The sequence below is a fragment of the Manis javanica genome, chromosome 8 (genome assembly GCF_040802235.1).
Source record: "Manis javanica isolate MJ-LG chromosome 8, MJ_LKY, whole genome shotgun sequence".
Classification (NCBI taxonomy): domain Eukaryota; kingdom Metazoa; phylum Chordata; class Mammalia; order Pholidota; family Manidae; genus Manis; species Manis javanica.
Genome location: NC_133163.1, coordinates 21475889 through 21503451, shown reverse-complemented (window position 1 = coordinate 21503451; position 27563 = coordinate 21475889). Strand labels below are relative to the sequence as shown.

The 27563-nt window shown below is 36.1% G+C and overlaps 1 protein-coding gene across 7 annotated transcripts in view; it reads right to left on the bottom strand.

The window, feature by feature from the left end:
- Nucleotides 1-27563, bottom strand: part of CEP128 (centrosomal protein 128) — a 397887-nt gene that overhangs the window by 369245 nt on the left and 1079 nt on the right. For 4 of the 7 annotated variants that reach the window (XM_073242024.1, XM_073242028.1, XM_073242029.1 and 1 more), the window contains exons 2-4: nucleotides 26475-26627; nucleotides 12426-12587; nucleotides 4328-4414 (exon numbers count right to left, since the gene is read on the bottom strand). In XM_073242024.1, the coding sequence (XP_073098125.1) occupies nucleotides 4328-4414; nucleotides 12426-12587; nucleotides 26475-26531 (306 nt within the window). In that variant the 5' untranslated portion in view covers nucleotides 26532-26627. Of the gene's footprint in view, nucleotides 1-4327; nucleotides 4415-12425; nucleotides 12588-19301; nucleotides 19371-26474; nucleotides 26628-27563 lie in introns of those variants that run through there. The other 3 variants (XM_073242025.1, XM_073242027.1, XM_073242026.1) reach the window with 3 other exon arrangements.

Sequence of the window (27563 nt, the reverse complement as noted above, 5' to 3'; positions counted from 1 at the left end):
ACATGCCGGAAGGTAGCATCCTAATACTCCTAAAGGTAAATTCAAATCAGAACACTTAATTAGAAGAAAATTTATCTATTCATGCAAGCCTCTAAGCTCTAACTTGGTATCACTGTATTTTAACCAATCTTTAACTTTAAAATGATGTATGCTATACATTTAACATACACTTTGAAGTCAAAATAATCAGTTGTACATATCACTGTGGATGTTGCAAAACATTACATTGTTTATATTCACAATGATACACACATGAAAGTGAAGGAAGGCCCAATGAATTTAAGCAAAAGAAAATAACATGTACTGAGTACCTATAATGTATCTAGTATTATATTAAGAACACAATAAATGCTTGAAGGTAGGGATTATTGGATGAATCAAAGAAATAGCTCTAACTTGGTACCACTGTATTTTAACCAATCTTTAACTTTAAAATGAACTTAATGAATCTGCTGATTTGAATCAAGAGAACTGTATTTTTCTTTTATATACAGTATTAACTACTTTAGCCTCATCAGCTACAGTCCAAATTGACACTGCAGAAGATATTAACTTTTTATGTTGAATATTCTTTCTAGAGGACATTCCATTTTTATAGCATTAAGACAGCAACAGACCCTGTCCTCTCACAAATAGGAACACAGTTCTAGAAATATTCTAAACACTACTCTAAGCAATTACATTATAAACACAAAGGATATGTTCCAAATCTTTACAGTAAGCTTTCAAATAAAACCTTTCCCACATGTTCCCTTTTGATCAAACATTCTCAGACATCCCAAGAAATTTACAGCATGAGAAATGATGCAGAATGACATTTCCTGAAGGTCATGAAGTTCACTGAGCTCCAAGACCCTAAGTCACACTACCCAAATAAATATGGCTCATCAGCTTTAAAACTGGTGCAAAAATGCTAGTGGAAAATCAGTGGTTGTTATTTAGGAAGACAGGAAAGATCAGCACTGGTGCAGGCAACTCGCAGAACCTACCATATCGCCTATGTGGCAGCTGGAACAAACAACTTGACAATCCACTGATGCCAATCCTAACTGAGCACCAGATTTCTCCCCAGTTTGGTTTCTGTGTTGGTTCCATGTAACTCTCATTCTGGATATTGTACCAACTGTGATAGTTGACTTGTGTGTCAGTGGGCTTCTCCATTTTTCAATCAGTTAAGATAATTTCCAAAACCTAGTTTATCGATTTACATCATATAACCCTTCAAGCTTTGAATCCAAAATCCCAATTTTTGGAAATATAAAATCACAGCATCATAAAAATGTGAGCAAGAATGACTCAGTGAGGTAAATGAATCTTGATGCTGGATTTTGTGATAACATCTTATCCTTGGCCTGTCACTGACTAGTTGTGAGACTGTGGCAAGTTAGCAACCATTCTGTGCCCTAGTTATTTTATCTTGTAACTGAGGATAATAACAGTATTACCTAATAAGACCACAGAAAGAATTAAGTGAGGTAATACAAAACAGTGCCTGGGATATACCAAGCTTGTAGAGAAATTCCCAAAGAATTTGAAAAGGTAGGTGCTGCTTCTCTCTGAAACAACACAGACCTCATCGCTTAGGCTCTGACACTGCTCAACTCTTCATACAGGCCTTCATATAAAATAAGAATTAAATTTAACTATAACTGCAGGTTGTAAAGATTCAAGAGAACGATAGTGAAATTATGTATATTTCAAGGAAAAGTCATCAAAAAAGTGACCCAGCATGACTCTTGACCCTGAGGAGTTACAAAAGCAACAGGAGTAATTCACATAGTTCTCTTATTGGGGGAGATCATCGCAGAAGAAAAACACTGCATTCAGTATTTGTATTTCCCTTCACCCACTGGCAAATTATGTTTACTAAGTTAAAGCCAATAAAATAAAATTGTTAATACACATATATCACTTATATCCATTTCCTGAAGTTTAGCAATAAAATCATCTACAAAAATATAAGTTAATAGTAAAAGTTTTTCTTCTCCCTACAGCAAAAGTTGCTCTCATTTTCTAACAGATATCTTATATTTTAAAAAGAAATGCTAATTTCAATGAGGCAATAGATACTTAGCACAGATACACTTTTTAACAGTTGAACATTGGTTAAAATGGATTAAACTGTTACAGAATGTTTAAGAAAATAACAGGTTTTACGGCATGAAGATTTGTATGAGTGGAAGAATAGTCTCAAACAGAAAATGAATTTAAAAATCACTCTTCAGGGCCTCTCCATAAACAGAACACATAGTGATTAAAAGAGAAAAAAAAAGTATAGTACTACCATGTACATAAAGGACTTTAAAATATAAAAAGACTCAGATAAATTATATGATAGTTGGCACATTACACAGTCATTTTAAGGTATAATATATTCCATAGCAGTAAATATTTTAATTTAATGCTAATAAAGCAATTTCATTGAGGAGCCCATCAGAATCACTTGCTATGAGAAATACTCTTTCTGAGTTGTACATCGTTCCACAGATTATGGCAGGTGCTTCCCCAAATAACTTCCCACAGAAAATGGCAGAGTGAAAATCATTGCTCTATTATAAGGCGATGAGCAACATATTCCTCTGGTATGCTGGAGGGAAAAATCATTGAGAACCAACTGTTTTAATGGAACAGAAATTTGGAAAAATTAAGGAGACTCTATACCAGATGAAGGAACAGCCTGATGCAAAAGTATAGACTCCTGTTCTCCTATATCTTAATTTTTATATGAGTGGCTTTGCATTCCATGTACTTACAACTCAGATGGCAATGAAATACCTGTTGAGTTTGTTTACTTCCCACGTATAAAAGCACTCCACTATAGGTCAGTGTTCTTCAACTCTTCACTTACGACAGAGGCTTAATGTCATAGTGGAACACATTTGTGTCTTAAATGCTTATCTGTACAGAAGTTTCTTTGATACATAATTTCATTTCCCAGTTGCTCAACTCAAAGGAAATTTGCTACCCTAAGTAAGCATCTAATATTCAACATGACAAAGTAAGGTCGTTCTCTGCTATTAGTTAATGTTTTAAATTTTTTACTAATAAATTAAAAAGCAAAGAACTAACTACCATTATTAATAAGGCAGTTAAATCTAAAACATTTAGTGAGCTACCCAAATATACAAAATTTATGGTTCTATCAGTCAAATAAATCACAAATCATAAAGACCTTATAGATGCAATGATGTCCAAGTTTCTAAATGAATGTAGTAGAAAACCTTGTGAGAGATGTTTCCCTGTGTTCAAGCAATTAGCTTCCAATTATAAGCAAATGACTATTGTCTTGCTTTGTAAAAAGAAAATAACAAAGCATCAATTAAAGTTGAAAGTTATGTGACAACTCAATGCAGCACAGATATATGTAAAATAATCTTTGTACTATAAATGTAATATTAGTCTTATTAGGTACACACTCATAATTAGAAACATGAATAAACATAATTGGTTTTCTAAGAGCTTATAGATGACTTAGCAAATTCCAAAAGAAGGAAGCAGACAGACTTAGCAGAATATTAATAAAAAGTATTCATTTTATTCCAGAACTCTAGGGTATCTTTCCATCTTACATACCCAAGTATATATTGGCACATCTTTGAAAGATCAATTTTGAAATATGTAGCAAATCTTGCACAAAAATGTGCCAGAATTTTAACCCAGCAACTCCATAGTTGCAGGAATCATATATTATGCAAAAACAGTAATGGTCATTGCTGCACCACTTAAAATTTTTAAAAAACTGGATACCTCTCTACTGTGAAATATTATATAACTATTCAAAAGAATGAGGTGGAGCTACTGTGTCATGTGAAAAAATATACACTAAATGAAGAAAAGGTGCATAACATTGTATTTTATATGATTTCAGTTTTTAAACCAGTCAGAAGTATGGTTATACATACATAGAAAAAGTTTGGACAGATATAAAAGAAACTGTCAAAATTATTACCCCTTTAGAGTGGGACTGAGAGGCACTAAGAGATAGGAGTTTTATTATTTATTTAAATAATGAGTATGTATTACTTTAAAATAAACCATCCTGAAAATTCTTCACTCCTCATGAGGGGTGTATCTATGGCCCAAATAGTTCCTGAATGCCTCACCCTCAGACTTAAAGCTTTCAAATTCAATAGAATCTAATCCATATAAGCTACTGGCAATCCATCTGACAAGCTAACCTAAATTTAAACCACAAAACAGTAAAGCCATCTAAAAGCTAAAGCTGTTCACCATGGTTGTCTCTTTTATCTCACATCCCTACTGCTCAACAACTGCATTTCCAAAAAGGTGAATAAGTGGAAACACCAACATATGCAAGCATTCTCACATGTTCAATAGCACCCGCCTGCCCGTCACTATAGTCTCGATATTGTCCAAGCATCTGGTCTACTTGTCGCAAGTTCCGACTGGTATCCTAGAAAGAAAACGAACTTTATTAATTGTTCCAAACCATCTTTCACCCAATCAATCACGGTAGTATGTCAGTTAAGTCAACCATTTGTAAGAGGTACAATTTATATCATAGTTAAGTTAGATACCAATATCCTTCATATAAACCAAATAAATCTTATCAACACCACTAAGAGAGAAATTCAAATAGCTGCAATGTACTTGCGTGAAATATTGTGCATTTAATTTAAATCCTCATCCACAGTTCCATAATAGATCAACCACAAAACCATACACTGAAAAGAATCTTCATTATCAATTTCTACCCCTTAACTAGTTCACACCCTCTCTATAGAAAAAGAATCCTGAAAGAACAAATCTAGTAGATTGTATACAAGAGAAGCAAAACATTAGGACCAATGTTAATTTCAATTATTACTTCACCTCAGGATTTGATTAGGAGAAAAGAAAACAGCATCCTTGAACCTTTTGCTATAAACAAAATTAGTCTTAATCACAACAAAAATGGTTTCCACCTGAACATACTAGGATTCACCTGAAAGATTCATGGAGGCATTTCTGTCAGAAATATATACTTACTAATATGTCTTATTGGTAGGAAAATAAAAGGACCTATACTTTCAAAAATCCACTGTTATGTTAGTTTAAATAAGTTTAAAAGCTTTCTTAGTTGTAAATCAAATATGGCCTTTCCACCAGAAATTAGCCTCTGCTTATGTAGGCATACTAACTCAAAACAAAAGCCAAATTCTATGCTTATTCAGGCAAAGCAAAAGAAACAGGTTAATGAATTTTAAAAATTGTATTTCTGAGTTTTCTTTTTCCCTCTGTGACCACTACCCTTCCCCCAGCTCTTTTCCCCAGCCCTTCCTATAAAGAGGATGCAAACTACCTCCACTCCAACTTCATACACTGTCAAAAGTTCACCTCAAAAAAAAAATGGCATCTCAATATTACTCTTCCATAAATAATCTAGCCAAAATTTGAGTAACTTCTCTAAAGGCACATGTCCACAAGAAGCTAAACTATGGTAATCTTACTGGTTTAATCCCATAATATTTTATTTGGAAACACTACCTTATCCCAAAATGCTTCCACAATGTATCATATATTTCAAATGTCTTTACTGTGTTACACAAAATAATGGCCCCCCAAAGATGCCCCAGACCTGTGTACATGTTACCCTACATGGCAAAAGGGATTCTGCACATAGGATTAAATTAAGGTCCTTTAGATGAGGAGATTATCCAGAATTACTGTGTGGACTCAGTGTAATCATGAGCATCCTTCAAAGTGGAAGAGGGAAGCAGAAGAGTAGTTAGAGTGATGTGATCTAAAGAGTCAACCCACATCTGCTAGCTTTGAAGATGAAAGGAGAGGATCACCAGACAAGAAATACGGGTAGCCTCTAGAAGGTGGAAAAGGCATGGGAACAGATATTCCCCTATGGTCCCAGGATCTCCAGAAAGGAATGCAGTCCTAAAGAACCCAGTTTTTAGTCCAAGGAGACCAGTGTCAGATCCTGACCTACAAAACAAAAGGAACGGGGGAGCCAAGATGGCGGCATGTGTAGGGCAGCAGAAATCTCCTGCCAGAACCATATAAATTTTTGAAAATACAACAAATACAACTCTTGCTAAAAGAGAGACCAGAAGATACAGTACAATAGCCAGGCTACATCTACACCTACGAGAACTCAGCACCTCACGAAGGGGGTAAGATACAAGCCATGGACTGGCGGAACCCGAGCGCTCCCCCACTACCAGCTTCCTGGTGGGAGGAAAGGTGTCAGAGTGGGGAGGGAAAGGGAGTCCAGGACTGCTAAATACCCAGCCCTAGTCATCTGTACCAGGAGCGCACACACACATTGCATGGTGCCCTGGATATTAGGGAAATGGAATAGTAAAACCTGCAAGTGGGTCCCCGCAGCTGGCGCCCTGAAACAAAAGAAAAGTGAGTGTTTTTTGGAAGTCTTAAAGGGACAGGGGCTTTACAACTGGATGAAACCATCCCGGCACACTCGGCCCAGCAAGCTGGGAATCCCGAAAAACTTCAGGCACCCTAACCCCCTGGGCGGCGGCACAAATCTAAAGCCCCTCAAAGCGATAAACAGGCCCCCACACATTCCCCCTCCCATGCGGCCCCGCCACAGCAGGAGAGCAGTCTGGGAGTGGCTGCACCCACAGCAGCCACTCAGAGCCTCCTCCACAGCCTCCCAGGCCAGACTCAGAGGCCACACTGGTACGTGGCTGCCCAGCACAGACAGAGTAAGCCTGGACAGGGCATGAAGAGTAGCCGTTCTCACAGGAGAGCACACCCAGTGTGCCTGCCACTACCTGTGGAGCTCTGAGGTGCCCCGATGGCTGCCCCGCCCGCAGTGGCTCAGTAAACAAAACCGGAAGCTGCACCCTGTATGTGGGTAACCAGCACAGGCACTGGAGAAAGGCAAGGCAACCAGCAAGCAGGAAGGGATGTTGTTCTCACAGGTGACACAAGTGCCAACTGCCTATGACTACCTCCACCGCCATGAAAAGGCAGAAGAATTTGATCCAGTCAGAATTACCCAGACAACCCCTGAGAAGGAGCCTGGGGAGATAGATTTAACCAATCTTCCTGAAAAAGAATTCAAAATAAAGGTCATAACCATGCTGACTGACCTGCAGAGAAATATACAAGAGCTAAAGGATCAAGTTAGAAGGGAGAATGCACAAATAAAATAATCTCAGGAAGGATTTAAGAGCAGACAGGAGGAGGTGCAAGAAGCCATTAATGGAATAGAAATCACAGAACAGGAACACAGACAAGCTGAGGCAGAGAGAGATAAAAGGATCTCCAGGAATGAAAGAATATTAAGAGAACTGTGTGACCAATCCAAAGTGAACAATATTCACATTATAGGGGTACCAGAAAAAGAAGAGAGAGAAAAAGGGATAGAAAGTGTCTTTGAAGAAATAATTGCTGAAAACTTCCCCAAACTGGAAGAGGAAATAGTCTCTCAGACCATGGAAGCCCACAGATCTCCCAGAACAAGGGACCCAAGGAGGACAACACCAAGACACATAATAATTAAAATGGCAAAGATCAAGGACAAGGACAGAGTATTAAAGGCAGCCAGAGAGGAAAAAAAAGGTCACCTACAAAGGAAAACCCATCAGGCTTTCATCAGACTTCTCAACAGAAACCTTACAGGCCAGAAGAGAAAGGCATGATATATTTAATGCAATGAAACAGAAGGGCCTTGAAACAAGAATACCATATCCAGCATGATTGTCTTTTAACTATGAAGGAGGGATAAACAATTCCCAGAGAAGCAAAAGTTGAGAGAATTTGCCTCCCACAAACCCCCTCTACAGGATATTTTAAAGGAACTGCTCTAGATGGAAGCCCTCCTAAGGCTAAATAGATGTCACCAGAGAAAATAAAATCACAGCAAAGAAAGCAGACCAACCAAATACTAACTAAAGTCAAAAAGTAAAACCAACTGCTCACAAAAGCAGTCAAAGGAAAGACAAAAGAGTACAGAATAAAACACATAACATAAAGAATGGAGGAGGAGGAATAAGAAGGGAAATAAAGAATCATCAGACTATGTTTATAATAGCTTAATAAGCAAGTTAAGTTAGACAGTAAGATACTAGAGAAGCTACCCTTGAACCTTTGTTAACCATGAATCTAAAGCCTACAATGGCAATACGTTCATATCTATCAATAATCACCCTAAATGTAAATGGACTAAATGCACCAATTAAAAGACACAGAGTAATAGAATGGATAAAAAAGCAAGAACCATCTATATGCTGCTTAAAGAGACTCACCTCAAACCCAAAGACATACACAGACTAAAAGTCAAGGGATGGAAAAAGATATTTCATGCAAATAATAGGGAGAAAAAAGCAAGTGTTACAGTACTAGTATCAGATAAAATAGACTTCAAAACAAAGAAAGTAACAAGAAATAAAGAAGAACATTACATAATGATAAAGGGGTCAGTTAAACAGGAGGATATAACCATTATAAATATATATGCACCCAATACAGGAGCACCAACATATGTGAAACAAACACTAACAGAATTAAAGGAGGAAAGAGAATGCAATGCATTCATTTTAGGAGACTTTAATACATCACTCACTGCAAAGGACAGTTCCACCAGACAGAAAATAAGTAAGGACACAGAGGCACTGTACAACACACTAGAAGAGATGGACCTAATAGACATCTACAGAACTCTACACCCAAAAGCAGCACAATACACATTCTTCTCAAGTGCACATGGAACATTTTCCAGAATAGACCACATACTAGGCCACAAAAAGAGCCTCAGTAATTTCAAAAAACCTGAAATTCTACCAACCAACTTCTCAGATAACAAAGGTATAAAACTACAAATAAACTGTACAAAGAAAACAAAAGGGCTCACGAGGCTTAACAACATGCTCCTAAATAATCAATGGATCAATGACCAAATTAAAATAGAGATCAAGCAATATATGGAGACAAATGACAAGAACAGCACAAAGCCCCAACTTCAGTGGGACACAGCAAAAGCAGTTCTAAGAGGAAAGTATATAGCAATCCAGGCCTATTTAAAGAAGGAAGAAAAACCCCAAATGAATAGTCAAAAGTCACAATTATTGAAATTGGAAAAAGAGGAACAAATGACAGCTAAAGTCAGCAGAAGGAGGGACATAATAAAGATCAAAGAAGAAATAAATAAAATTTAGAAGAATAAAACAGTAGGAAAAAAAATCAATGAAACCAAGAGCTGGTTCTTTGAGAAAATAAACAAAATAGATAAGCCCCTAACCAGACTTATTAAGAAAAAAGAGAATCTACACACATCAACAGAATCAGAAACAAGAAAGAAAATAAAATATCACGACGGACCCCACAGTAATACAAAGAATCATTAGAGAATACTATGAGAATCTATATGCTAACAAGCTGGAAAACTTAGAAAAAATGGACAACTTCCTAGAAAAATACAACCTTCCAAGACTGACCAAGGAAGAAACAGAAAATCTAAACAGACCAATTACCAGCAACGAAATTGAGTCAGTAATCAAAAAACTACTCAAGAACAAAACCCCTGGGACAGATGGATTTACCACAGAATTTTATCAGACATACAGAGAAGACATAATAACCATTCTCCTTAAAGTTTTCCAAAAAATAGAAGAGGAGGGAATACTTCCAAACTCATTCTAAGAAGCCAGCATCACTCCAATACCAAAACCAGGCCAAGACGCCACCAAAAAAGAAAATTACAGACCAATATCCCTGATGAACATAGATGCAAAAATATTCAACAAAATATTAGCAGACCGAATTCAAAAATATATCAAGAGGATCATACACCATGATCAAGTGGGATTCATCCTAGGGATGCAAGGATGGTACAACATTTGAAAATCCATCAACATCATCCACCACATCAACAAAAAGGACAAAAACCACATGATCATCTCCACAGATGCTGAAAAAGCATTTGAAAAAATTCAACATCCATTCATGATAAAAACTCTCAACAAAATGGGTAGAGAGGGCAAGTACTTCAATATAATAAATGCCATATATGACAAACCCACAGCCAACATCGTACTTAATGGCAGGAACCTGAAAGCATTTCCTCTAAGATTGGGAACAAGACAGGGATACCCACTCTCCCCACTGTTATTCAACATAGTACTGGAGGTCCTAGTCAAGGCAATCAGACAAAACAAAGAAATTCAAGGCATCCAGATGGTTAAAGAAGAAATTAAACTGTCCCTGTTTGCAGATGACACGATATTATACATAAAAAACCCTAAAGACTCCACTCCAAAACTACTAGAACTAATATCGGAATTCAGCAAAGTTGCAGGATATAAAATTAATACACAGAAATCTGTTGCTTTACTATACACTAATGATGAACTAGCAGAAAGAGAAATTAGGAAAACAATACCATTCACAATTGCATCAAAAAGAATAAATACCTAGGAATAAACCTAATCAAGGAAGTGAAAGACCTATACCCTGAAAACTACAAAACACTCTTAAGAGAAATTAAAGGGGACACTAACAAATGGAAACTGATCCCATGCTCTTGGCTAGGAAGAATTAGTATTGTCAAAATGGCCATCCTGCCTAAAGCAATCTACAAATTCAATGCAATCCTATCAAAATACTGACAGCATTCTTCAATGAACTGGAACAAATAGTTCAAAAATTCATATGGAACCGCCAAAGACCCCGAATAGCCAAAGCAATCCTGAGAAGGAAGGATAAAGTGGGGGGGATCTTGCTTTCCAACCTCAAGCTCTACTAAAAAGCCACAGTAATCAAGACAATTTGGTAAAGGCACAAGAACAGAGCCACAGACCAGTGGAACAGGATAGAGAGTCCAGATATTAACCCAAGCACATATGGTCAATTAATATACGATACAGGAGCCATGGACATACAATGAGGAAATGACAGCCTCTTCAACACCTGGTGTTGGCAAAACTGGACAGCTACATGTGAGAGAATGAAACTGGATCATTGTCTAACCCCTTACACAAAAGTAAATTCGAAATGGATCAAAGACCTGAATGTATGTCATGAAACCATAAAACTCTTAGAAAAAAACACAGGCAAAAATCTCTGAATCTCTGGAACATAAACATGAACGACCTCTTCACAAACATATCCCCTTGGGCAAGGGAAACAAAAGTGAAAATGAACAAGTGGGACTATATCAAGCTGAAAAGCTTCTGTACAGCAAAGGACACCACCAACAGAACAAAAAGGCATCATACAGTATGGGAGAATGTATTCATAAATGACAGATCCGATAAAGGCTTGACATCCAAAATATATAAAGAGCTCACACACCTCAACAAACAAGAAGCAAATAATCCAATTAAAAAATGGGCAGAGGAGCTGAACAAACAGTTCTCCAAAGAAGAAATTCAGATGGCCAACAGACACATGAAAAGATGCTCCACATCATTTAGTCATCAGAGAAATGCAAATTAAAACCACAGTGAGATATCACCTCACACCAGTAAGGATCGTCACCATCCAAAAGATAAACAACAACAAATGTTGGTGAGGTTGTGGAGAAAGGGGAACCCTCCTACACTGCTGGTGGGAATGTAAACTAGTTCAACCATTGTGGAAAGCAGTATGGAGGTTCCTCAAAAGGCTCAAAATAGAAACACCATTTGACACAGGAATTCCACTTCAAGGAATATACCCTAAGAATGTAGCAGCCCAGTTTGAAAAAGACATATGTGCCCTTATGTTTATCACAGCACTATTTACAATGGCCAAGAAATGGAAGCAACCTAAGTGTCCATCAGTAGATGAATGGATAAAGAAGATGTGGTACATATACACAATGGAATATTATTCAGCCATAAGAAGAAAACAAATCCTACCATTTGCAACAACATGAATGGCGCTAGAGGGTATTATGCTCAGTGAAATAAGCCAGGCGGAGAAAAACAAATACCAGATGATTTCACTCATATGTGGAGTATAAGAACAAATAAAAAACCGAAGGGACAAAACAGCAACAGAATCACAGAACCCAAGAATGGACTAACAGTTACCAAAAGGAAAGGGACTGGGGAGGATGGGTGGGAAGGGAGGGAAAAGGGGGAGAAAAAAAGAAAGGGGGCATTATGATTAGCATGTATAATGTGGGGGGTGGCACGGGGAGGGCTGTGCAACACAGAGAAGACAAGTAGTGATTCTACAGCATCCTACTACACTGATGGACAGTGACTATAATGGGGTTTGTGGGGGGGACTTGGTGATGGGAGGAGTCTAATAAACAAAATGTTCCTCATGTAATTGTAGATTAATGATACCAAAATAAATAAAATAAATAAAAATAAAAAAACTATAAGGAAGTTCATATTATTTTAAGACATTAGTTTTGTGGAAATTTGTTACAACAGCAAGAAATATTAAGAAACTGACCAAAACTATTTCTCAGCTTAAACTCTTTAAAACCTATTAGGCCCAACCATTGTTAAACTAACCTGTAGAGTACTTGTTATACTGTTGACCTTCTGGGTGACATCTACTGCAGGATAATTTAGAGTTTCCCTGTGTGTTGACCTGGCAGTCCATCGACTCAATCGGTCACGAGAGCATAAGTGTTCTGAATCACTGGAGGATTCTGCCATTGATGTACACAAATCCTTAAAAATAAATTCAACTCAAGGTCAATCAAATGGTAAGCAGCATGGAAATATGAGACCAAGTTAACTTTACTTTTTTATCCTTTTAAGTATTTATTAACCCTTTGGCATATCATAATTTGTACACACATAGCTTGAAAACAAGTCACTTTCCCATGTAATCCTCCCTCCATTGTTCTTCTGCAGTGAGAGAGCAGCTCCTCAGATGATTCCTGTCATGTTTACAACTCCAAATAATAATAATCCCTTAGTTTCATACAATGCTCCTAAATTTTAAAAGCACTTTTAAATAGAGTAATCCTACCAAGAACACTATAAAGTAGATGAGACAGATAGATTGGTATCTCTACAATGAAAAAAAACACAGATAATCTCTAAGGCTAGGATCTGCAGGTTTCAATATTAGTCAGATGTCCACTCTACTAAGCTATAAGAACCTATGTATATCTTTAAACAATAATAAAATATACACAGAATGGCCCAAAATAAGAGAATCTCATTCAGTGCATAGTGAGCACTCTCATGCACCTTAATTTAAAATAGAGAACTAAACAAATACTGTAACAGAGTTAGAAATTCTACAGTAACAAGTATGTGGGAAGATGGCATCCTAAACACCTCTACAAAACAGAAAATTAAACATCCTGAGTATAATCTCATCAGCAGAAAATTCTCTAAATATGCCTTCCTCCCATTCTTGCCATATTTTGGATTAAAGCAAATGAAAATTATTTCATGCGGGACAATTGCAAAAGTTTCAGAACACCATTTATAGAAGTTGAAGAAACAAAATGTATTTGGAACAAAGAAGCATCAGAGAAACTCAATTGATCAAAAGTAAAAGTTTGTTATTCAATAATTTCATTTTTTCCTTAATGGAGGGTTAACTTAATCTTTAACACTGTTATAATCTTCCTGAAATCTATAATGGCCATTCCTTCTGATTTATTAAATACAGTGTGATGAAACCTTTCTTTAATGATCTAGAATATTCTGGACTCTTTGGATCTTTATTCTGGATGCATCTGGGAAGCATATGACCATACATCTAAAACAAAGATAAAGGGAATTAGCTACATACATACAGATCCTAAACATTTAGTGAAAGCAGCCACATTTTTTAAATATTAAATAAAATAAATAAAAATATAAACAAGCAAGGTTCCTGTCTTCATAGGTTTTTCAAAGTGAAATACAGTCTGTCCTTGTAGCATCACAAAAACAATCAATGGAGCATCCAGCTTCTTCATGCTGGCTGAGACAAGGCTGGAAAACACCCTATCAGGCTTTATGCCTCTTCTCTCCCCAAGCTTCTCAAGTTCCTTCATGCCTTTCTTCCCCGGGTCTTGGCTCCCTTCTCCTGACTAGAAATACAAAGGTATTGCGCCCACAATGCAGCTTCCTCCCACGTTAGAAAACAGGAACAAGAAATAAAGAAGCAATTGTTCTTCTTTACTTCTCCTAGAACACAACTGTTTCTGTCCAAAAGATGAAATTAATAAGAAATCTTCAATGTAAATTTCACCTTTTAAACTTAGGAATCAGTTCTGTGTGTGGGGGTGTCATTTACCCTAGGTTAAAGTACTTTCCAGCATTTTCCATTAGGGAAAGTAGGAAGAATCAACATTTTCTGAGAGACTGCTATTATGCCAAGTATTATATGGATGCTCACACAGACGACCCAATTTACTTCTCATAAGAACTCAATAAAGTGGACACCATTAATCCCTAATCTACAGAGTAGGCTGGGCTAAGAGATGGCAAGTAATATGTCCAGTTCCAGATATTGCTTATAAGTAGCAGATCCAGGAATCAGCCAGGCTTCCCTGCTCTCAATGCAAATTCACTGTGTTCTGCTATTCCTTCAACACCAAGAGTGAACAATCTTAACAGTAAAAATGCTAACAGCAGCAATTGGCCATGGCTCACATGTGTCCACAGACTCCTTTACTCCTTCAGATTTTATTCAAGAATAAAAATATCAAGGAAAGGGGAAAATAAGGTAGTAACATGAAATCCTTACTAGGCACCAAGAAAAAAAACTAAGTGATATATCCATGCTACATTTAATAAAGAACTGTGAAAACAAATCAAACCACTAGTCTCAGAATAAAGGGGTTTTTTTATTTATCCCATCTCTTGTATAATGGAAAATAGTAATTATTCCTGGAACTGTCAGAATTCAACAGCTGAAAGAATAGTTTTCATTTTTAACAAGTTATAATTCTGGAAACAGAACTGAAGTTAAGAAATCATCAATAGAATAAAAAGGAAAATTGAAAAAGCCAAATGTTTACTGTAATGGTTGTTGGTAAAAATAAGCCAAAAAAAATCTTTTGGACAACCTGATTTTTCTAAGCATACCGAAAGTTTGTAACAATCAGTATGTACACGTGATTTCAATAGATATAAATGGTAAGTCAGATTCTTCTAATGAACAATTTGACTACGAACAGTGATAACAAATTTTTATGGTTATTTTTAATAATTTAGAAATTGTTTTAAATATAAATTACTACAGAGACTAATATAATAAGTATGTAAAAACCTCCCAGCTAGACCTAATATTCTTTTCTATTTCTGTTATTCTATTCTATTTCTATTATCAGTAGTATTCCTATTATAAGAGTGTATTCTTAATATTATTCTCATTTTTTCCCATTCTAACATGTGTACTTTCAATATTTTTAATAAAAGATTTAGAACACTGTAAATAAAGTCTTGGATACCTTCCTCCATCAAGTACTCTTTCTGCCCAGGAATAACTATTAGCATGATTTTGTGTTTAACTTTCCAGGTCATATTTTTATAATTTTACCACAGGTATATATATACTTCACCATGCTTCTTAATGGAACACACATTGTAATTAGTTGATAAATATTATCAAGTGAAGATATGGGGTACCTGAACTGAACTTTAAAACAGAAAATCTTAGCATTAAATAAAATTAAGAACATTAACAAAATTTAATGTAATTGTCGCAAAAAAAAAAGACCTGCACTTACCCTAAGCATTACATACTTTCAATAGGATAAAATCACACTTTCCAGCATGAATTTCACTAGTACCCACACACAAAGTTTTCAGCTATTAATTACAATTACTGTGAGCAATACAAGATGTTCAAACTCCTACATCTGATGGAACTCCTGTAGAAATATCAAGATTTAAAGTGAGACATATTTTAGAATTTTGCATGGCTTTTATATATATATATATATATATATATATATATAGCATAAGGAACATTCAGCAACCACCTAAGTACCTGAATTACTTAAGTGTCAGCAGTGTTGAACTACAGGACATTAAAGAATCTGATTATAAAAAATAGGTTATTTTCATTGTTGATAAAAACTTAGCATTTTTTATGCTACTGGTAACTCAAAAGATTAGTATTTCTCAAGTCTCATAGTTAATGAGAGAACACATAACCCTAAGCATAACAACACAGAAGGCTACTACAGTGGCAGAAGCCCAACCTTACCGAAAGATACCTGTCTACCCTTAGCCAGCGCCACCACTCCCCAGACATAGAGTTGGAGAGAGAAAGAGGAACAAAAGTGAAAGAGGGGCCACTAGAGTTGGCAAGAGGCTCCTACCACCTAATCATAACCTACAGTAAAATGAATGGAGGGCCATGAAAATAGTTCACAGAAGTCCTGTAATATAACTCATTAAAGAAGAAATGTACAAAACAGTCAGTGTCAATTATACATTCTTCATTCACCATTAAGAATATATTATTTTACACTATAATTAAAAATTTAAATTAAAGATAATATTGTATATCCTAATATCAGTGGCATTAATGAAAACTGACCAGGCCTCTGGAAATTGTGAAACTGTACCAAAAGTATTAGATTCATTCTAAACTGATAAAAGCATGCTAAGAGTGGTCACAGAAGAGAACAAATATGCATGGTCATGAAGAAATATCCTACCTAACAATCTAAGAAATATAAATTAAACAATGAGATGCTTTTATAGCCTATTACGCTGTTTGCCTTTAAATTTTAATGACTATGGTTAGTCAGACTGTAGGGGAAAGAGCACTCTTATACTGTCCTAATGGGAATGTGTGAATTGAAATAACTTGTCTAGATGTCAGCAGGCAATATGTATCAAGAGCAGTATGTACCTTTGACCTACTAACTACACTTCCAAAAATTTCCCCCAACAAAATCATTTGGAATACATACAGAAATCTATAATGATATTTACTGAGAAGTTATAATGGAAGGAAAATTAAAATTTGTACTTCAAATGATAAGAGAAAGGTTAAAATACAGAACATTCATTCAATCGAATAGTATACAGACATTAAAAACCTTGTCTCTGGAGACATTTAATAGCAATTAAGGAGTAAAAGTATGAGTCCTAAATTTGTAATAAACATTGTTTTCCATATGTGCATATAAATTACCAGTATTCAAATTTAGGAGCAGGAAAGGAAAACAATAAAATGGGAAGAAAATATAGTGAAAGAATATTTACCATTCAGAGTTTACAGCTGATTTCTATTTCTTTAAATATCCCTATCTTTCTGGAACTTTTTACAATGATTATATAATCAGAAAAAAATATGTAGTTCTAATGTATACTTAAAAGAAAGAATAAATACAAAGATCACCTTCAGAGGCAGATTAACAACAGGCTGACAACCTGGAAAATGTGCTTAAATAAATGCTATATATTCAGAACTCCCTTTTTCTTGATAATTGTTTCCTTCTCGTTGGCAACTTTGACCATACTTCCTAGTCCCCTGTCATCTACCTGGGTAGACTCATGTCACTAGTTCTCACCAGTTAATGAGCTAAATTAGAAATGGGATCACAATGAAACAATCTCTACTGTCTCATACTGGAGAGTACTACCCGGCCAAAGGAACCATTTATCATGAGTTTATGAGCTAAAAGAATTATTTTTTTTAATTATATGATTCTGTCTCTGCAATTTTGCTGAAGGAGAGTCATTAGATTAAAAAACTGGTTCTCTTAAAGAAACATTCCAAATATTGGAATGAACTTAAAATTTGAAGTATGTGAAAATATATTAATGTGTACTGACATAACTTATGCAATCACATTCTGCTTTGGAAAATAAATTTTAAAATAGTTCATGCATGATATTTAATTACAATTACAATTCGAAGCCCAAAGAATTAAGACTTATAGAAAAACATGTACAAATGGTCAAGAAAAATCTTCATCATTATTTTTAAAGATTAAAAGAAAAAAGCTCAGTCACTTTAGAAATGCATTCTCATTATCATAAGAAATTTCAGCCTGACATTTGTTGACAAAAGGAAGAGTTGTTAAACTTGAAAAATGACTGAAGAACTCCTGAAAGAATAATTTTAAAAAGCTGAATCGTCTAAACTCCAGCTAAAGGTGAGAAAGACGTTTCTTTAACTGGAGGGAAAGCAGCAAATACTCTCAGCAGCTTACTACCACCTACTGGTACAACAAAATTCCTCTCTGATGCAAAAGCAATAATATTGATGCGGTCCGCTGTTCAGGTGCTGAGCTTTTCCAAGACTCCAAAGAAGACTAAGATGGGTGACCTTGAGTGAAAGTCTCCAGAGTCCTAGAAAAAGCTCTGGGTCTGAAACCAGATGGTACAATTCTGAATAGTTTATTTAGCTGTTCCCAACACATCAGTATTTAAAGGCATAAATATTGTTGTTTCTGCCTTAATGAACCTTATAAAGAAGACAAACAGCCATGAGAGCAAGTAATGAACCCTCATCAATTCGCTCCCACTGAGGATCTATGCATCAAAAACAGACACCCACATGCAAACCTGAGCAGCACAACCAGAGAAAGTAAAACTGCTTCAACCCTGTGATCAGAGGACTGGCAGTGAGTCTTTACAAACTTAAGTCCACCTCTTTTGTTACTTGACCTAAAGGGCCCAGCAGACTTTCTTCATTATAATGATGCACATTTTTATGTGTGAGAGCTGTAATTTATTGATTCTCAAGTCTCTTTTCTACAGAGTCAGTTTAAAACAATTAGGATTTGCAAGCTGTTCCATAAAAGATAAGCACCCAGCATCAGGGGTGATATTTCACAAAGGCTGACTAGCGCATGTTAAATAGGTGATTGCTTCTGTGGCCTCAAGTGCCCCAGCCATCCTTGTCCAAAGACACTGTCCTCAACAAACAAGTTCAAGGTGATGATGTTGATATTTAAGAGGGCCAGGGGAGGTAGGGAGCGTACTTTAAGCTCAATCACAAACCAAGTTCAAATTTTTGAATGCATTTCTCACTGTTTCAATAGCTGCAGAATTTGAGAGCTGTACCTCATCCTTTCAGAGATAAGTTAACAAGCCAGCAGTGGTTACCATGTACAAACAACTGTCAATTTTATCTATCTTCTCTCTTGACACCAGTGCTCCTCTGTAACTTAATCTCCACAAGCTGTTTTGGTCAATTCATATAAGATCAAAATCAACTGTCCAGCCCATCAGCCAGTTCTCTGTTAAGGTGGTAGATAATTTAAGACACAGGAAACAGAATCAAAGAGATACAACAGATTTATGCATTCATCATTTACTGGATTGTCACTACATTAGTAATTAAAGATGAAAGTTAATAAATAAATCAAAGCCTCGATGGTAGAGAAAGACTTGTAAAAGTGCCCGATATGGTGAGCCAAGTAATAAGACAAAATACTGGATAAATTGGCTCAGGATCCTTCCACTCACCAGGAAGGATGATCAGAAGTTTGACAGATGCATCAGATGATGAAATGGGATCCACTCAAAGCCACTTGTCTAGAGGAAGTAGAGAAGGTACACATAAGCAGAGCTTTCACATCCTTGTACCCAGGCATGGATTTAAAATGTCTCTAGATCTTGCTAAATGTCCCTGGGGGCCTGGGATAGGAAAGGGGTTAGGAGGGTAAAATCACCAATTGAGAACTTCTTAGAGAATTAATGTTTAAATAGACACATATTAGATTTGATTTTTTTATTGTATGTTTGTTCCACTTATTCCTGTCGCTGTCATCCATTTCCCGTCTCTCACACACGCTCACACACACACACACACACACACACACCCCTCTATTCTACGGGTTAAGCCAGGCAGGCTCAGCCCATAGGCTACATTTTGCTCCCCTTACTCCAGCACCTCCAAGTATAAGAGCAGTTACATGGACCAGTGCCTACCAAGCAGGGTGCAGAGGCATTTCTGGAAAGAGCCATGCAGCATATAAAATGACTGCTAACTCACACACAGAAGAAAAAAAACTAGTAGCTGCTCAGATAACTATACATGTGCTAGATGTTAAAAAAACAGTGCAGTTTTAAAAGAAAATAAGGTGACTTAATAACTCCCTCCCTGTCTCACAAGCAGAATGACACAGATATTTTAGGCTCACACACCCACACACACTTCTAAAATAAAAAAGGCAGTTTATAAAATTAAATAAAAAGTAAAACATGTCAAGATGAGAAACAAACAAAAGCTCAAGAAAAAAACTTAAAAATGTATGCTAACAAACTGCTGAGATGGATCTATTACTTGTAGTTAAGCCCTAGAATTGCATTTGCTGACAGATTAAAAAATAAATACATTTTGCAATATTCCAAAAATAGTAGACAAGATTGAAGTAGTCTGAGGGGGCAGATAACCACTACAAATGGCCAAACTATCGCAAATTGTGCAAGAAATCAGTACAGAGAAAGACAAAGCTAGAATCCCCAAGTTTCTGACACCATTTTGTTTAAATCACAGGATGAAAACTGGAGGACTATACACCAAACCCAGCCAACCAGAATGTATTTAAAAATAGTGCTATGTTATTTTAAAGCTTTACTTTTAAAACAAAGAGACTTCACATAAAAATTCTAATTTGTAACTTCTCTTGAAAAATCCCAAGAGCTGGCAACACTGGGGATGAATTTTCCCATGGCAACATGGACATAGTGCCTGCCCTAATGTCGGCCATACACCTTCCTGTTTGCCACATTCCCCAACAAGCCTTCCTCCCAAGTGTGATGCCTGATTGGCTCCACTTAGCAACTGAGTTTGCAGCTCTATTATAGAAAGAGAACCAAAAACAAAGGAAGTTTACCAGCCTTATTCCTCAGTTAAAAATGAGCAATTCAATTGGAAGAATTAATCAAGGTTCAATGCTGGTAGGATAATGCTTTCCTTTACAGACCAGAAGGAAAACTGGGTAAAAAGCTTCGATTTTACCCATGCCTATAAACTATAAAAGCAGAATGAGATACTACTACTGAGTCAAAACTTGATTTCAAGCAAAGTATTTAGCATGTTTCCCCACTCAGAATGTTTTCCTATTGCATAAATCAGAAACTACATTCCAAACAAAAGTGTTGTACATGGCATAATTTGACTCCCATTCTTCACCACCTCCCACATACACATCCCTTCTACTATAGGTGGACCTACCTGCCCAGACCCCTACCTCTGGGCTCAGCTATATGACCTACTTTGACCAACAGAATTTTAGCTGACATGGCCCAAGCAGAGAATTAAAATGAGATTACGCACTGTGCCCAGTCTATCCTATAAGAATGCATGGGATCCATGGTTGTCCCAGGGACTTCCAGCTTAGGTCAACAGATCAGCGAACCAATCACAGAGTCGAGACAGTGAGCGAGTCTGGTAGTCATGACAAGCAGACAGCCTAGCTGACCCATCCCACGAGCAATAAATGTTAATTTTTTTATACATCTAGGGTTTTATGGTTGTGCAGCAAAGGATAACTGATATATAGAGCTTATTAATAAATGATTTGATGTGGTTCAGAATATGTTAATTTCCTGAAGTTTCCTCTAAAGCCTACTCTCCTTGAGAAAACAGGTTGGTTTCAGACTGTCTTCTAATGATGGAAGAAAAGAAAGAAGAACAGATTCAAATTAGAATTCACAAAATAAGCAAACAACAATTGATATAACAAGTGACAAGTTAGCAATTTCTGAGGGGAAAAAGGTCTAAGAAATCATAAATTGGGGCTAATCATAAGTTGGGGCTATTTATTTGTTGCCCATAATGCTAAGTTTCTCATAAGAAATAAACACTTATTTTCTTCCTCCTAGTTTTTAAAGGAGAAGCAGAAACTCCCCGACTTTACCAGTGAACAAAAACAGCACTGGAAATTTTAAGAAAGGAAAATGTTTCTTATTGCTCTTTATACCTTAAATTTGCATATTGCTTTATGGTTTACAAAGAATTTTCATTAGCATTCTCCCTTTTGATCTCCATTTCAATCATATAAAGTTGGTATAATTGCAGCCCTTCACTTTGCTACTAAAAGGAAACAGAGCTTTGAGTAAAATAACTGTCCAAAACTGCTTTGATGAAAAGTTGCAGTAACAGAACTAGAACCCGTATCTTGGGTCCCTAATTCAGTGCTTTTTCCACGGCATTCTTAGATGCAAAAGAACCGTGTAAATTCCAAAGACACTGCGCAATCACTGAAATGTTTCCTTTGTCCTTCCCTACCATATTTCTTATGATCCATCCTCCTTCTGCCCCCACCACATCAGTCAAGAGATGTATTTAAGGCCATTGTATTCCATAGGCACTTTTTTTTACTTAGAACTAAAGGTTTATATAATGAATATAAGATAAAGTATCTAATGAACTATTAAATACACATATCTGCTACAAATCCAACTTTATATAGCTATTTTAAGATGTCTTTTAAATCATCCTTTCTCTTGGTAAGAATATTTACAACCTCTTTCAGGCAGAAAAGCACTCCTACTTTTTTAGGAACCATATATTTTATAATCTTACACTTCAAAAAAAGGTATTCTCTTTGGTGTACATGCATTTTCTATTTCTCTGTTCACTGCACTCTGGTCACTCTTTCTCAGTCCCCATATTTCTTTCTTCCCCATTCTTCTTTTTCTTAGCATCTTTGATCTTTCCCTTAACTCTTCTATAGTAACTGGATATATTTTTATTGTACTTACTGATATGCTTATTCAAGAGTTTTGTATTTCTTACTCTTAACTTTAAAAGCAGATAAATCAAATGATTTGCATGTTCTTTCAAAAATATAATAAAAACTTCTAAATTAAAAAAAAAGGTAATTGGAGTTCTTAATTTTGTACCACAAACTATTTCCTGAATTGTTTTTAATGCAGAAATTTAGAAACTTAAAAAAAATGTACAAGATACAGGATTAGAAAGGAATGCAATTATAATGAAATACAGTATTATTTAAAACAAATTATATTTAAAAACTGAATTACTGGGAGTACATGGAAGCAGACCCTGGTTAAAAACAAACACACAAAAACCTCAATTTCAAAACCTTCAAAAACTAAAAGTTGAAATAAGTGTTGAACAGCTAATACTTTAACATCACAGATTATTGTGTGACAATAACCCTGCAAGGTAAGTACTACTGTCATCATGATGTATACGTAAGTGGCTAAAAGAAACTAAGTAAGATAACCAAGGTTACTCAGCTACCAAGTGGCAGAGCTGAGTCTTGAACTTTCTCCAAGGCCCAGATTCCAAACCACTTATCCCTTCCAATTGACACTGACATCACTCATATCTCAAGACTTTTCTTAACTCATTCCTAGCCACCAAGATGGTTTCTCTGAGTCTTTTCCTATCCATTCCAATCTTCACTGACACTCCACTGCCCATGTAAGATTGGGACTAGGTCCTTGAACCAGGAAACTAGTCACCCTTCTGTTCAACAAAAGAACCACAGACAACACAAGGCCTACATTCAGCTGTTATATCAGCTATTCTCCGACCACTTCCATGCCTAACCAATGTCATTAGTTCTATCTGGAATGCCTTCTGCCGTCTATTGCCACCTACTTAAATTCCACTCGTCTTTTCAAGCATAGCTCAAGTAACACAATCTCAGTGCTAATCATTCCATCTCCAGCCAGAAGTAATCTTTCCTCCTCTGCATTCTTATAGCTCTATAATTAGAGAAAGACAATGAACACACCCATGAAAGGTAATTATCTGTGACCCGGGACTTTTTTTTCAATTCCTCAAATACATCACTCTCATCTCACTATCAGGATTCACTGCCTAGAACATTTTTACTCCTTTTCCCTTGATTAACTCTTGCTTTTTCCTTCAGATCTCAGCTCAGAGAAAAGTTCCCCTAAAAAGCCTTCCTTCACTGCCTCCATCCCAACTGTGGGCCAAGCACCTTATTCACAGCCCACAGATTGCTCACTGGCCGTTTGTCTCTCCAGTAGACTCTAAGTCTCACTGGAGGGACACTCCATTTAATTTGGTCATGGTTGCATTTCAACACCTGGCATAGTGCTGGGCATGCAGTTGGAACATTTCTTAATGAATTTGCAACTGAATTTTCCTCACTGTCTTTTCTGATTAATCCAGAAACAAATGTCAAAGTACAGGACTCTGCAAATAGCATATACTAATTAAATAATTGTTGGATGAAATAATTCTTGTGGTAGATGGCCTAAATTATCTTAAATCATCAAACAATATGGATTGAACTGCAAATCACTATAAATACGAATCCCTGACAATATGTCTATTCTAGGGAAAACAAGGATAAACATTTCAAATTTATTTGAACACATGTGTTAAAACTTATAACTGAATCAGACCAAGAAGGTTTCTTGGGATTATTGCAAATCACATTAATTTATCATCGCCCTTTGCAGCTCCCTGCATTCCTCAGTTCTTATTTATCTGTACTCTAAACTCTAGACTCCAGATTATCTAGGCTCTTTACATTCATTCTCCGTACATTTCAATATACCAACTGCTGCTCGGGGGAAAACCCATTTTCACCATTTTAAAGCCTCCATTCTCCCACCATCAAGCTTTTTCCTTCTTTCAACAATCTATTATAATGCCTACCTCATTTTCCTTTAAAGCAATTATTATGGGTTTCTTCTTCCATGATGCCCCTCTTCAATTGAGAAGAGCCTAGTTCAGGCTTACCTTTAATTCACTCATTCATTCGTGAGCACTTGTTACATGACGAAGCCTCTGCATAGAGTAGATTCTAAATGTTCTTCAGCTAATTGGATTCCTATAACCACAAACACTCCCATCTCCCAAACACTCCAAGCATTTTCACTGTACAGATCTTCTAACAGAGTTAGAAGAATTTCAGAGAGATGTAAATATCTGAGAAAGGCACAGTAAGCTTCTAGGATCATTCATAATTGTTGAAAACAAGATACCAGAAAAAAATTTAAAATCTAAAGGACAAATTCAGAAATATATTTGCAATATATGGAAACCATGGGATTAAACAGCTCTAAAAAATAGAAAAGGACAAAGAACAGTCTGGTAGTAAAAGGTGTGAAGGATATATAAACAGGCAATTCACAGAGCACAAATAGCCCTAACATATAACATACTTTATTTTACTAATTAAAGAACTGTACATTAATATAATAAAATGATATTCTTGTTTCTTTGCTATGTACAGATGAAGACAGCTCTCACCTCTACAGCTGGCAAGAGTACACCTTGCTAGAAGCGTATTAACTAGAATAGCTCTTTTGGAAAACAATCTGACAAGACTATTAAAAATAAGTAATATGCATATGTTTTGACTCAGAGATACTACATTTATGAATATCATTCCTAGGAAAACAAAAGGAGATGCATGTACACATTCTATGTGTAGACGTATGTATAAGAATTTCATTGCAGATTTACATTAGTAAAAAATAGTATCAATAATAGGAAAAAACACAAATTCACTGATCAGAAATACATAACGTGCATCTAGTAATTGGGATACTATATAGCAGTTAAAAGAAACAAGGTAGAACTTTCTGTGCTGACATGTAATAGTACATTGTTAACAAGAAAGAGAAACTACAGAATCATATGAATATATTGAAAATATTTCATATCAAAATCAATCCAGTGACATTACATGAACAACACTGAATCTAATCTAGATTAGTTTTATATTATTCCCAAATGTGTCAAGACTGCAGCTGAGAATTTCTGGGCTAGATTACCTTATCGGACCCCTCTAGCTCTAAAATTCTCTAATTTTAAGTATTTTGTACAACATCAATCTTGGACATAATATTCTTACAAGACCACAACTGTTCTCCCCAATATGTTTCAGTGCCCCTTATCAAAATACAACATGAAAATGCTAAAAAATATCAAGAATTTTAGATCTATGTTGCAAAACTTGGGTTCTTAACACTATACCCTTATCAATGACAATTAATATTGAATATGTACATTCTACAGAAATCACAAATTATAACACCTACCTCAATAATGTAAAGACCACTGAACCTTGAAAATACTAAGAAAGCTAACAGAACCCCTTAAACATATAAAGAAATAACAGCAAATTTTATAATATAGTATCTAAAAATGGTAACTGCAAATCAAATCATATTAGAGGCAATCATAAAACAGCAGTGGGGCCTCTGTGTAGGTTGGGCAGGAGTGGGATTTGAAGTCAGAAGATCCAAAGATAAAGAACCACTCTTTTGGCTCCAGAATTCTAAGCAAATCAAATAATTGGAGCCTCAACTGCCTCATTTTTTTTAATGAAAATAAGTACAGTAAAAGTAGACAGATAGCTAGATAGCTAAAGACAGGTGTTTGATACAGTGCCTGGGACAAAATAGCTTCTCAAATCCTTGTCAAATAAAAATAGTTGCATCCTTGTTGCTTTTGTTAAGGTATCTGTCTTGTTCTCCTGAGTTTTTGTAACATGAATATATGTTACATTTATCTGAATTTTTGTAACACTGAATATATACAACAATCCTATGTATTTTTTACTACGTATCAGAAAGGGGTTTCTTGCACCCTCAAAAGTCTACTTGTTGGCATATTATTTTACATTATATGAAAAAATTTGTTCTCTCAGAAACTCTTGGAGAAAGTATACTTACAAAGCACAACCCCAAAACTCCGTGTTGCTCTCCTCTGAGCTCAGTGCTCTTAGGCATCCACCTCTGCCTCCTATCATTTCTTCATTAGGTTCAGGGCAAAAGGCCTAGTCATGTAGATGATCTCTGGGTGCCCCTGCACTTTCCCAAAACCACCTACAGATAAATGAAACAAGGGGGTAAAACACACCTACAATCTTAAATTTTATAAACTAATAAAAGATGAAAATAAGTTCACCCTCATTCTGTGCAGTTTAGGCATATCAGAGAACAGAGAAAATGCTCCCTGGGTCATGCAAAAGCCCCCACTGAACTTAACAGGGATTCTTCACACCCAAGTCCCCAGTCGGCATACTTCTCACTCACTGGTCACTTCCACTCTGGCCTGGTTCACACCTTGGACTAACTAGATCGCATAGTAATATGAATTATAGCCCAAGTATGACCAAAAGTACTGTCCCTGAGCATGTCTGTCAGTGGGTGAATTGATAGGTAATGAAGGTAGGTAATGAAATTTACATGTTAACTTCTGAATTTAATGGTCTAATTGTATTTCTAAGCCAGTAAGGAACTACTCCTAAAGGAAATATTTTCTAAGCTGCCCAAGTCTTCCCACATTTCATACTGAATTAAATAAGTAAAAGTAAAATGTCTTTGGTTTTAGGAAAGAGCTGTGGACAGAAATATTTTTAATTCTTTGTGACTGCTTTCAAAGCAGTCTATAAGAATCCATAGCAAGTCATCCAGACAACTGGTAGTTGTCCACTTAAAAGGTAGATCTGGGAATACATCTAAGCACCACTTCAAGAAAAAAAAAGGTACTCTGGAAAAGCTGATCAATATAATTGTTGAGAGAGAGTTCATCATGACCCAGTCCAAGCAAGGACAGAGAAGACATGCAGAGATGACACAGGCAGGATGCACATTTCATTCTTCTAACAGAGACTCAAGCTTCACCCAATGAGATGAGTTACAGACACAACCAAATTTTCTGCGCTAATGTGAAATTGTCAGTTTTCATCTTCTGTCTGTGCTATCCACCACAGTAGTCACTAGCCATAATGAGGGTAGGTACTGAAAAGCTGGCCAGTT